The sequence below is a fragment of the Elephas maximus genome, chromosome 5 (genome assembly GCF_024166365.1).
Source record: "Elephas maximus indicus isolate mEleMax1 chromosome 5, mEleMax1 primary haplotype, whole genome shotgun sequence".
Classification (NCBI taxonomy): domain Eukaryota; kingdom Metazoa; phylum Chordata; class Mammalia; order Proboscidea; family Elephantidae; genus Elephas; species Elephas maximus.
The window spans coordinates 135,827,747-135,841,278 of record NC_064823.1 but is presented as its reverse complement, the minus strand read 5'-3'; the positions used below and the strand labels follow the sequence as shown (position 1 = coordinate 135,841,278).

The 13,532-nt window shown below is 39.4% G+C and overlaps 1 protein-coding gene across 2 annotated transcripts in view; it reads left to right on the top strand.

Moving 5' to 3' along the window:
- Positions 1-8,082, top strand: part of STIM2 (stromal interaction molecule 2) — a 199,926-nt gene extending 191,844 nt beyond the window's left edge. Inside the window, exons 11-12 of one of the 2 annotated variants that reach the window (XM_049886396.1) lie at positions 525-792; positions 6,311-8,082. In XM_049886396.1, the coding sequence (XP_049742353.1) occupies positions 525-792; positions 6,311-6,785 (743 nt within the window). In that variant the 3' untranslated portion in view covers positions 6,786-8,082. The remainder of the gene's footprint in view (positions 1-524; positions 793-6,310) is intronic. The other variant, XM_049886397.1, reaches the window with a different exon arrangement.
- The last annotated feature ends 5,450 nt before the right edge of the window (positions 8,083-13,532 follow it).

The window sequence follows — 13,532 nt, the reverse complement described above, 5'->3', positions numbered from 1 at the left end:
ACGGTATTTTTAGAATAATTTCCTTGACTGCTAACTCCTTGAAGTTTAAGTAAGTTGCCATATCTCAAGAGATACCTATATGGTAAAAATCCAGGTTACTTTCTCCTGATAGTTTTTCTCTTTTAATGTTAAAATTCATAAAAAGGTTTACAACAAAATACAAAGTCTTTGTAAGTATATTATATTTATCTTTATATTTAAGGATTGGTTGTTGGGTAAGTTTTTAAGCTTTCTGGTTAGTAATGTTAGATTTGGTATTAAAGCGTCATGTGTTTATGTCTGCTTCTGTTTATTTTTTAGAACTGTTTTCATTTCTGTTACATTTCTATTTCTTATCTCTTAACTTCCCCAAGGAGCAGTACAGGAGGTGGAGGATGATAAAAATTGTAGTTATTTACTTTAATAAAGATGGATTAAATGGTGACATATTAATGACATCCGTTCTCTTTTGTCTAATTTGTGTTGTGTCTGAAGGGAGCATTGAGTCTTACAAGGCTTTTTATTCATTTATGTTTGGTTTTCAGGGACCATGGCTAAGTCTGCTGGATCATTAGCCAGAAGCAGTAGCTTGTGTCGCTCTCGTCGCAGCATCGTGCCGTCCTCTCCACAGTCTCAGCGTGCTCAGCTTCCCCTACATGCTCCGCCACACCCCCGGCACCCTCACCATCCCCAGCACACACAGCACTCGTTGCCTTCCCCTGATCCTGATATCCTCTCAGTTTCAAGTTGCCCTGCTCTTTACCGAAATGAAGAGGAGGAGGAGGCCATTTACTTCTCTGCTGAAAAGCAATGGTATTGGCAATGAATAAACTACAATATATGTGGGGCTGGGTAGGACTGAGGTTGGGTGTGGGGTGGACAGGAGTGGTACATTGTATTGGTTTTCTACTGCTGCCTAACAAGGTGCTACAATTTAGTGGTTGAAGCCAACATCCATTTATTAGCTCTCAGTTCTGTAAGTCAGAAGTCCAGGCCTGATATGGCTGGGTTCTCTGTCCAGGATCTCACAAGGCTAAAATCAAGGTGTTGGCTGGGCTGCATTCTCATCTGGTGTGTGAGGTCAGCTTATAGTCTCATGTTGTTTTGTAAGAATTCAATTCCTTGCGGATATAGGACTGAGGTCCCCATTTCCTTGCTTGCTGTCAGCTGGGGGCAGCTCTGAGTTCCTAGAGGCTGCCCACATTGCTTGCCACATTACCCCCTCCATCTTCAAACCCAGCAACAGAGAATTTCCTTCCTGTCAAATTTTTCCCTTGCTTTGAATCTCTGACGTCCTCTCTCTCTGACCTCTAGACCTAAGTTTAAAGGGCATGTGAATTCAGGCACACCCAGGTAATCTTTCTATATTTTTGTCACCTGGTTTGGGACCATAATTACATCCTCAGAACCCCTTCACCAAACCAAAAAAACCAAACCCAGTGCCGTCGAGTTGATTCCAACTCATAGCGACCCTATAGGACAGAGTAGAACTGCCCATAGAGTTTCCAAGGAGCGCCTGGTGGATTTGAACTGCTGACCTTTTGGTTAGCAGCCATAGCACTTAACCACTACACCACCAGGGTTTCTGAACCCCTTCACAGCACCACCTATATCGTGTTTGATTGAATAATAGGAAGATGTGTGTACACCAGGGGCTGGAAATTTGGGGCCATCTTAGAATTCTGCTTACCACAGACATGTAGGTAGATATTTTGAGTTATAACTGCTTAAGTATGACACAATAGGCTCAGGTCTGAGAACATAAACTTGTCATATGAACAGTTATGTATATAAGATATAAAGGAACAGGCTTACATATACTTGGGCTCAAAGAAACATCGGTATGACTTAGTTTTTTAAAATATTTGTTGCTACTTATTAATTTATTCTGTTACGTGCTAGTATTGACTAACAAACAAGGAGTATCAGATGTCAGAGGTTAAAGAAAATGTCAAGGACTTAAAGGATGAAATAATATTCATCACTTATTTTTTCCACAAAATGACTATAGCAGTAGTGTATTCCATCCAGTCCAGCTGAGTGACACCAGTGCTGTCTGGGGTATCATTTGATACCTGTTGCTGTTGTGGCGCTCTCTTTCAAAGCCACAGTATTCCTTTTGAAGCAGCATGGGTTAAGTGCCAGAAGAACTGGTGTTCCTGATTTTGCCACTTCCTAGCTATGTGACCCCGGAATGTTACTGTCTTTATAGGGGAAACAAGGGGAAGGGGCTAAACATTCTCACTTGTTCCTTGTAGCTCTGTACCATGTGATTCTTTAGTTGACATCACAATCAAAGAATCATCTTTCATACCCATCTACTAGTGAAAGTAAATTGCTTTGCAATTGATCGTTAAAGCATATTCCTGAAAAAATAACCCAAGTTTTGTATCCTCATGGCCGTTGGAGAATGTGGTGCAGCTTCCCTTAGTTTGAAGGTTTGATTAGCTTTTTGTATACCTTTACAATATAACTAGTCACCAGCAAGATGGTTTTATAGTAAAATTGTTTTTGGTGATTTTTGGAAATTCGTAGGAAAATGCTAGAGCTGTGCTTTCCAATACAATTTTCTGCATTGATGGAAATATTCAGTCCTCATTTCAAATAGCAATGGCAGAACTTCACAGCTAGCTCATCAGTGTGAGAATTTTAATTCAGAAAACTTTTCTTCTTCTCCTCTTCAGTCTCTCAAATACTTAAAATACTTAATAATAGCAGTTAATAACTTAGTGATCTTTTATGTTCTATTCATTATGCACATATGCACTCATTTAAACCTCACCTTGAGGTAAAGCCTTGCTATACATGCATTTAACTTACATAATTTCAACTCCACATCACTGCGGGGGAAAAAAGAAAATAATATAAATGGTATGGATGATTAAGTTCAACCTTCCAGGCAACATATGCTCTAGAAACAAAGGGAAATTTTAAATGTACTGTATCTGTACTCCAAACCTGATCAGTTACGAGAAAGAAGTGGTACTTCAGATTGTTTTGAAATTAGAATGTTAGAACTGTAAGCAACTTTAAAGATTAATCAAAGTCTCTTATTTTTTAACAGAGGAAAATTAAAGCCTAGAAAATTAAGTTGAGATTTGCCCCAGTTTGTACAGCTGATTAGTGGCAGGACCAGGGTGGTAATCCAAGCCCTCTGACTTATATCAATGTGTTTTCTCACGTTATTTACATTTTAGAGATTAGTTTTTGAAATATTTTTGACCTAGCTTAGAATTTCACACACATTGCAGTCAAGCCACACAGAACCGAAAGTAAATTCATAAAACTGTAATTAAATCAGCTTCTGACTGGAAGCTGGCCACCTTCAGGTAACAGTGATATATGCTGTTCAGCTTATGTCCATCCAGTTCACAAAGAAGCCTAGCAGAAAAGTCCTACCAGTGATTGATTTCTGAGTCTGATCATTTCTTCATGTCTGCACTGCTTCTTGCTCTCTGTTAGCATTACCCATTATCAGATTGTAAAAGCACCTGAAAATTATGCAGCAAATGTAACTGTACAATATAAAGCCATCATTTAAATCTTACTTGCCCAGGGGATTTTGTACCTTTTAGTAGCTTGTAGTATAGTAAAGACAATCTTCCCATACGTGTGTGAGTAAAGTGCACAGAAACGACTAAATTCAGCAGTCCAATTCATATCTAAAATGTGGTATTAACGTAAAATACATGTCAAAGGTAAGTGCTATACCTCTAATTAACCTGCATGCCAATATCATAAATAACGATAGTAGTTATAGGCCATCCAGTGTAAGAGATCTTCGGTTTGTTCGTTCAGGAGATATTAATTCAGCCCTTGCTTTGTGCTGTGTGTTTGCTGATAGCTGGAGCTGCGAAGACAAGTGAGACAAGGCCCTTGGCCTAGCTCTGGCCAGTAGATTATAATCATATGTGGTCTTGCCTTTTTACTGTCTTCAGTTCTGCTCCTTCACCCATTTTATTTCTTTTGCCAGTTACTTTTTGCCTTTACTCCACCTTTCATTTCTTAATCATACCCTTCATAAAGTGAACAATATTCATGTCAGGTACTGTGCACGTAAAAGTGAATAAGACGTGCCCCCAATCTTCATGATTCTGTTCTTTCATTCATTCAACACATATTTACTAAGTACCTACTGCGAGCTTGCCACTGTTGTAGTGCAGAGAATACAGAAGTTAGTAGGAGTGCTATCCTCATTAGGTTTCGCTTCTTCTGGGGAAACTGACAATAAACAAATGAATGTAAAATGTCATTTTACGTATTGGCAAGTTCTAGAATGGTAAACAAAGCCAGGTAAAAGGAAAGAGAATGCTGTTTTAGATAGGGTGATCAGTGGAGGCAACTCTGGAGAGAGTGTCTTGGAGCAGTGACTTGAATGACATGGAGAAGTAAGCCCTGTAGAGATGGAGGTACTAAGCAGAGGGCACAGCAAGTGCAAATGGCCTGAGGGAGTCACAAGATTGGCACAATGGAGGAACAAGAAGGCGGCCATGGTGGAGCTAGGCAGAGAATGGGAGGGCATGCAGTTGGAGAGGTAGCCAGGGGCCAGATTGTATGGCACTCGTAGATTTTGACAAGGAATTTGGATTTTACTGTGAGTATGCAAGGAAACATTGAAGGGTTCTGAGCAAGAGAATGATGTACTCTGATCGAATTTTTAAAAATCACTTGAAGGACTGTATAGAAAAGTGAATGAGAGGGAAGAATAAGGACGGAAGCAGGAAGACCAACTAGGAAGCTATTGCAGTTCATGGGGCTCAGGAAGAGGAGTGGTAGTAGAGAGGGTAATAAGAAGAGGTCTTGGGTGATATTTTGAAGGAACAGCTGACCGCATTTGCTGTATATTGGCAGGGGTTGTCAACTTAATTTTTCTATCCTTGTTTGATTCTGTTCTCTTTCTACTGTGGAAAATGGGAGGGGGTAAATTCACAAAGAAATAAACCTATAAGAATTTGCTGAATGCCTTCTTTTTAAAAAGTAGCACCTCCCATCCATCCCTTCTACCTGCCCCAGCTTCTCCCTGATGAAGATAAAAATCAATAAAAACCCAAATCCTCACCGTTTCATTTCTCTGACACCCGCGGAAACACGCAGCATTTCTTTCTCTGACCATAGCCGCCCAGAGCGAGGTCAGATCTCACAGGTTAAAAGGACACTGTCCTTCAGACCAGCTACCCTGCAGCACTGTGTTCTCTGGCTCCAGCCACTGGAGCTAGGCCAGAGTTCACAAGTTAAAAGGACATCGTTTTCTAGACTCCCAAAAAGACATATGCCAGCTACAAGCTTGAGAGTCTCCTCTGGGCTCCCTAACTTCTGACCTCCTGGCTCCCACACTCTTTGGGTTTGATAAAACACTGGACAACTCACAGAGCTCACAGACAGTGCCATATTAACGATCATAACTTTATTGTAGGAAAAAAGGATACAAATGAAGAGACACATAGAGCGAGGTCTGGGAGGGTTCCCAGTGTGGAACTTGCACGTTCTAAAAGGGATGAGCCACCCTCTCACATGAATGGATGTCTTTCATCAGCCAGGAAGCCCATGGAGCTTCTGTATCCAGAGCTTTACTGGGGGACTCTTCAGATAATGCCAACTGCAGCATCTGTCCCCTAAGGTCAGATGATATGAGGTGATCAGGAGGTATTACCTGGTGGGTCTTTCTGGCCTGGCCAGCCTCTACCCAGTCACCTCACCTAACCTGTTAGGTTAGATGCCTTTATTGAAGACACTTAAATTCCAATTTTGCAAGGGCTGCTTCTCAGGAACCAAGGACAAAGTCCAAATCAATTTAGGTAAAGCTAAATTCTTTATCAGATACCCCTCTTTAAAAAAAAAAAAAAAAAACTTGAAGGAACTTACATTTTAGCTTAGTATGGTCTTTCCTTTAGGAAGCTATATTTCATCAAATTAATAGCTAAAAAATTGAAGGGACAGGAAGGTGACTAAAGCTCCTCTTTTTGAATATATAGTGTCAACTCTGATTTAAAAAGAATAATACTGAAAGGAAAACACAGCAGTAACTGAAATAAAAAGAATCTATAAAATTTAAATGTTTTCATCTCTCTGATAATTGAAGAAGACGTAAACTATAGTGTTTCTTAGATTGTTAGATTTCATTATTGCAGTTTATGTTAAAATTAAACACTGAGTTTTGATTATCTTAAAGTAATAATTTTTTAGTTTTGTTGAAATATTTGGGATTTTAGTGTTTTCCCCTTATAAATTCCCATAGATTAAACAATGAACATTGTTTTAGTTAGAATTAGTTAGGATGGCTGATGAACATAATGACTTAAAATGTTTACCTTTGCGTCTCTGTCTCATTCAGGGAAGTGCCAGACACAGCTTCAGAATGTGACTCCTTAAACTCTTCCATTGGAAGGAAACAGTCTCCTTCAAGCCTGGAGATATACCAAACATTGTCTCCTCGAAAGACATCAAGAGATGAGCTCTCCCTGGAGGGTTCATCCCGAGGAGATTCGCCCATAACTGCAGAGCTCTCTCGGGGTTCTCCTGATTGTGTGGGCCTGACTGAAACTAAGAGTATGATTTTCAGTCCTGCAAGCAAAGTGTACAATGGCATCTTGGAGAAATCCTGTAGCATGAACCAGCTTTCTAGTGGCATCCCGATGCCAAAACCTCGCCACACGTCATGTTCCTCAGCTGGCAGCGACAGCAAACCAGTTCAGGAAGCTCCAAGTGTTGCCAGGATCAGCAGCATCCCACATGACCTTTGTCATAACGGAGAGAAAAGCAAAAAGCCATCCAAAATTAGAAGTCTTTTTAAGAAGAAATCTAAGTGAACTGGCTGACTTGGTGGAATTCCATTCAAGTAGCATCTTTAAACTTTTATCTACCACCCTCCACTCCCCTTTTTTTGTTTTAATTTTAGGAATGTAACTCCATTGGGGCTTTCCAGACTGGATGCCATAGTGGAATATCCTTAGGGGCAACTGTCTACTGTCTGCCTATTTAAACGACTAGATAATCAATTTGTCAAAGCAGTTATTACTGAAAAATCATAAAGAGATGAGACAGTTTACAGTCATTTCTGCCTATTTATTTCTGCTTTGTTACTGGTGATGTATATACATTTTGTTGAAAGCAACTGTGGACTTACAAGCTTTAATGGACTAGTAAGCCAGCATGGGCTTGCAAAAATTTCTTGTTTACCAGAGCATCTTCTTATCTTTCCACAGAGCTATTTACATCCTGGACTAAATAACTTAAAAGAAGTAAAACCAATTGCACTACTGTTTTCCAGACTGGAAAAAAAAAATCTCTGCAAGTGAAACTGTATAGAGTTTGTATTAAAACGACTATGGGTAGGGAACTGTATTCACTTTTAGATCAAATGGGTTTTTAAGTAGAACCTAGGGTTTCTAATTGACTTGATTTCTGGAAATGAAAACCCATGCTTTTATTATGGGAAGCTTCTTTCAATGCATTTAATATTATAAAGTTTCAAGTCCTGCTGTAAAGATCATGTCGTTTTGTTTTTCCCAGGGCTTTCACTGTGATTTACTGCATTGCAGGCTGTATGATAAAATATAAATAATTTAAAGAGAGAAGGCTCTTGATTCCTTATGCAAGCGGAAGAGTTGAAACTTGATTGAAGGACTTAAAACATTCACAAGCTTAAACAGAAGTAGGGGGGAGGTGGGGATCCAGGCACTTGTTTACAGACTTTGAATAAATGCAAAGGAGTTATGGTTTGTGAGAACTTTGTACTGTGGAAAAGATAATAAATTGGACACGTTATTTTGTGGGATTGTGCTGATTTTTGTTGATAACACTCCACTAAAAACACTATATGTTTTCTGGAGAGCCATGTAAACTGTCTTGTTGCTTAACTGCAATATAAGAAATAATGTTTTGGAAGTAAGTTGTCAAATTTCTTTCTATTTTATATTGTTTGTCATATTTTTATGTAGTTTGAAATGTTTATTCTAACATCAAGATTAACAAATACAAATTTATGGTGCATTTAGATTGTGTCGTATTAATTTGTAAAGTTTGGGGCTCATAAAACTGGTAGATTATAAGAGTAGCTTTTGCTGTGAGGGTTAAGTCACAGAGCAACAACATATATTAACATTTGGGGAGTTTCTGCTTAAACCACTTCTTTTAAAAATTCAGTCATAAATGATCTGGTTAATGCAATGTGGGTGGATGTTTGGGTAAACAAATGATATATATTAGCTAGAATGGTTTTTTGAGCATTATAACTGAAATATATACTGTCTAAAACTAGTTGCCATCAAGTTGATTTTGACTCATGGCTGCCCCGTGGGTGTCAGAATAAAATTGTGCTCCATAGGGTTTTCAGGGGTTGGTTTTTCAGACAGATCGCCAGGCCGTTCTTCTGAGCCACCTTTGGGTGGACTCAAACCTCCAACCTTTTGGACAGCAGCTGAGCTCATTAACTGTTTTTACTACCCAGGGACTCCATATACTGTCTAACTGAGTGTTATTTAGGTGAAAATGCTGACCGATAAACACGAAGTTTCTTTGAGATTTACTCCAATGAAATGCTCTGTTAAGAATATGAACAGTTCCCTGAAGTCACCTGTAAATTGTTGTTGTTAATTATCTGTCGTAGAGTCATTAAAAACTCTCAAGGTCTTCCATGATATTTATTGAAGAACAGACTGAGTGCTGTAAGGGTGAATATTAACTGATTGAAATGAATGTAGTGTTTTGGACTAATAATAAGGTAAGATAACCAAAAAGGCAAAGAGTTGAGGACATAGGGTCTGAAACTATTTAGGAAGGGAAAAATACGGATGAAGAACTGAAAAGCGTTCTAGAAAGCCTATTCGGAGTGAAGGGACAACCTTATGTGCTTTCTCCTTAAAAACGGAGAGTTGGAGTTCTTCCCTTTGAAAATTGCAAAAGGGATGGAAACTGTAGTTTGGTGGATAGAAGAGGTAAAAGCTGCTGGAGTGTGGAGTGAAGCTAGGAGCAGGAATGGCCCTAGGAGCTGCCAGCAGGCCCACTCACTGTCTAGAGTTAGAAGGGAATTCTGGATCAGAACCACCTGGATGTTGGAAGTCCTGGTTGGGGCTGGGGGGAGGCTGGCCTAAGTAGAGTTAGGGAATGCATTGTTTGTGCTAAATTTCACACTCCTTTATAAATGAATTCGATCAAGGAATGTTTATCATTTTATGTTGCTTTTAGTATTTATTTTGCATTTATTTGAAAATTCAACAGAAAATAACGGAGTTTTGGAAAGCCATGCTAATTTCTGTATTGCATCGTTTACATATGAAGAGTTGGACATTTCTATAATTTTTTTAAATTACTCATTTGGTACCTTATTTTAACCTTTTTAAAGCACAGTGTCTTCCTGATTTAAAAAGTAATGCTTTATTGTAGAAAAAGATTAACAGTAGAAAAGTATAAAGAAAGAAAAATAACAGCAAGCAGTTCAAATGCTACTACCCCAAATAACTGCTTTTAATATTTTGGTTTGTTTTCTGCTAGGTCTTTTTTCTGTGTACTGATGTGTAACAACAACAAAAAAAAAAACCAAACCCAGTGCAGTCAAGTCGATTCCGACTCATAGCGACCCTATAGGACAGAGTAGAACTGCCCCGTAGATACTGATGTATATTTTACATAATTTTAATTTCACGACATTTAACACTTACTGAAGACTCTATACTCCAAGCTCTGTTGTAAAGTCTAATATATATATTCTTACTTAATCTTTATCACCTGTAAGGTAGATACTGGTTTTTTTTTTTTAATTTTTAGATTACCATTTTACTGATGAGGAAACTGAACCCAGAAAATTAATCTGTTGAAGGTCACATGGCTAATAAGCTGTAGAGCCATGTTCTTGAGTCATATTGGATAAAATTCTTATCCACATTTTGATTTCTTAGAATGCATTTTTAGAAGAGTGTAGAAAAGTAGTTGTCAGGTACTGTCAAGTTGGTTCTGACTCATGGCGACCCTATGTAGAACAGAAAGAAACATTGCCCAGAGGTGTTTGCAGCTTTTTTTTCTCATTTTGGGTAGTGCCACATCAGCAAATGAAACTCTGGAAAGCTTCACTCCATCCACGTCATTAGGGTCGACCCTACTTTGAGGAGGCAGTTCTTCCACAGTCGTATTTTGAGTGCCTTCCAACTTGAGGGGTTCATCTTCCAGCACTGTATGAGATGGTGTTCTGCTGCTGTTCATGTTTTCACTGGCCAGTTTGTTTAGAAGTAGATTGCCAGGTCCTTCCTAGTCTGTCTTAGCATAAAGTTCTGTTGAATTCTGTCCACCGTGGGTGACCCTGCTGGCATTTGGAATACTGGTGGCACATAGCTTCCAGCATCACAGTAACACACAAGCCCCCACAGTAAGACAAACCAACAGATGTGTGGTAGATAGAAAAATATAGGGATATTTTTAATTTACATTGTTCTCTCATGTACATACCTTGGATATAACTATTTTTAAGGTTCTTTACCCATATAACCTGGACTAAAATTTACCAACCATCATAGGTGGCACAGTACCAGGCAAAATTTCTCTCTGTTAGATGCAAGGCCTATGATTTGGAGCTGACTTGACAGCAACTAACAGGGTCCACATAGCCCCATCGATATTCCCCCCAAATACTTGAGTGTATGAGATTGCAGAATGTCCGTATACTTCACACCGTTGTTCTTGAATTACCATTTGGTTAAAACTTCACTAATTTAATAGGCAAACAATGATAGTTGCATGTATAGTAAGGTTGGAAGTTCTTTCCCATGTTTTATTAGTCTTGGGTATTTTTCCTCTTGGTTCATAGGATCATAGAGTTTTTCTAAATGTTTTCAAATGTTGCTATTTTGTATTTTTCATCTTATCAACTAAATATGATTTTTAAAAAGTTGTATGGACTTTTTCATGCTTATTTAAAAAGTAAGTGAAAGAAGATCTAAGATTAAGTTTTGGTTTTCTTGATCTCTTGTTTTTAGATCTTGAATGGGAGTTTCACCTTGTTTACATGGTTGATTTTTCCCAAAATTTTACAGGTAAGAGAATCTAGAATCTGCTTAATTCATTCAACAATGTTTAATAGCCTACCATGTACCAAGTATAGTGATAAACTAATATCACTAATATCACATTTATAGACTAATGTGACAGGTTCAACACTAAAGAAGCGGAGATAAGTCAGACAAAAAATCCTTGTAACGAGTGCAGTGACGGAAATGTAAACCAAATGTTGGAGAGGTGGGACTTAATGGGGAGAGATTATATAGCTCAAAAGTGCTTATTAAAGCAAGGATAATTTAACAGTACTCTCTTGCTGACTGTATGCTGAGCAAATAATCTGAGTAACTGCCCTGTATGAAGAAGAATGTGGCATCAGGATTGGAGGAAGACTCATTAACAACCTGCATTATGCAGATGACACAACCTTGCTGAAAGTGAAGAGAATTTGAAGTGCACTTACTGATGAAGATCAAAGACCACACCTTTCAGTATAGATCACACCTCAACATAAAGAAAACAAAAATCCTCACAACTGGACCAATAAGCAACATCATGATAAACGGAGAAAATACTGAAGTTGTTAAGGATTTCATTTTACTTGGATCCATAATCAACACCCATGGAAGCAGCAGGCAAGGCATCAAAAGGTGTGTTGCATTGGGCAAATCTGCTGCCAAAGGACTCTTTAAAGTGTTAAAAAGCAAAGATGTCCCTTGAAGACTAAGATGTGCCTGACCAAGCCATGTTGTTTTCAATCACCTCATGTGCATGTGAAAGCTGGGCAATGAATAAGAAATACCAAAGAGGAGTTGATGACTTTGAATTATGGTGTTGGTAAAGAATATTGAATATACTATGGATTTCCAGAAGGATGAACAAATGTGTATTGGAAGAAGTAAGTACATCCAGAATGCTCCTTAGAAGCGAGGATGGTGAGACTTTATCTCACATATTTGGGACATGTTTTCAAGAGGGACCAGTCCCTAGAGAAGGACATCATGCTTGGTAAAGTAGAGGGTCAGCGAAAAAGAGGAAACCCTCAATGAGATGGGTTGACATAGTGGCTGCAACAGTGGGCTCAAACATAGCAACAATTGTGAGGATGGCACAGGACAGGACAGTGTTTTGTTCTCTTGTATGTAGGGTCGCTATGAGTTGTAACAGATTCAACAGCACCTAACAACAACAACATCTTGCTGAGGACATGGAGAGAGGATTTGCTATGGCTGAAACAAAAAAGCAAAGGCAGTTAGTTTTAAAGTTCTACCAACTAGTAGTCTGGTACCAGCAAGTGAGTTTGCAATAACTGAGTTCCAGCAAAACACCATAAAAGCTTTGAGTATGCTCATTTTGGCTAATAAAATGAGATTGCCACCATAGTGATCTAGAGTGGGTAAGTTATTTGCCAGAGAGAAACACAGCATTTGAGCAAACCCACATAAGCCTCACTACTACCGATTAAGGACTACCCTCCTTCCTTCCTACCCAGTTCTTAAACAGGGTAGTCTTTATCGAAAGACACTGTCCTTCAGATTTATCTAGGTAGGCCTCATTCGATCTTGAATCAATCTGGCGTGTCAAGTGGGCTTCAGGCCAAGTGTCAGTTTGTACCTCAGTCTGGTGATTGGACTTTCCTGAGGTAATCTACAGGTCTCTCAAGTGGCCCTTGAAGTGTCCTTCTATGACAATGTTCGTTGCAAGCCCAGATAGGATACTGTAGGGACGCCTCAGTTCAGATCTTGACTCCCTACTAGTATGGAAGGGGTTGGGACCAAATGCTCAGGTTCCTGTTACTGATGACAGAGTCCTGAATGCCAAATTCTCCACCATCTCATTTTTCCAGTCAGTACTGGGTATGTCACAATGCCTTCATCTGCTTCCAAAAGTGAGGGCTAGCAGTTAGGTGGAGGTAAGGCAGTTGGTTCACCTCCACCTAGCGGGGGCAGCTCTGCAAGCGTGCCGCAGGGACCCACAGTTGCTCAGCCATCCCAGATCCTCATTCCTGAACAGCAGAGCTTCTGCTTCCCGCATCCTTCCTCTTCTGGCAAGTAGAGGGCTCTAAGAACATTTTGTAGATCACCATGAGTCGACCAGCTCTACTGCAGCCAACAACAGGAAATCTTTAACTGGATCAAAATGGTTCTTCCTTTCTTGCTTTAGATCACCTCATTCTAGTTTCACATAGTTTTGTTATATAGCAGCCGTCCCAGTATTACAGTCTTCTTAAGAATATCCTGTGCTTATTCCTTAAGTACCACTCCTTTAATTAAAGCATGAGATGGTTTGACACAGTGACTGCAACAACGGGCTCAAACAGCAATGATTGTGAGGCTGGTGCAAGACCAGGGCAGCATTTTTGTTCTGTTGTACATAAGGTCACTGTGAGTCGGAACTGACTGAACGACACCTAATGATGATAAACCCATTGCTGTCAAGTAGATTCCAACTCACAGTGACCCTGTAGGACAGAGTGGAACCGTCCCATAGGGTTTCCAAGGAGCTGCTGATGGATTTGAACTGCCAAACTTTGGTTAGCAGCCAAGCTCTTAACCACTGAACCACCAGGG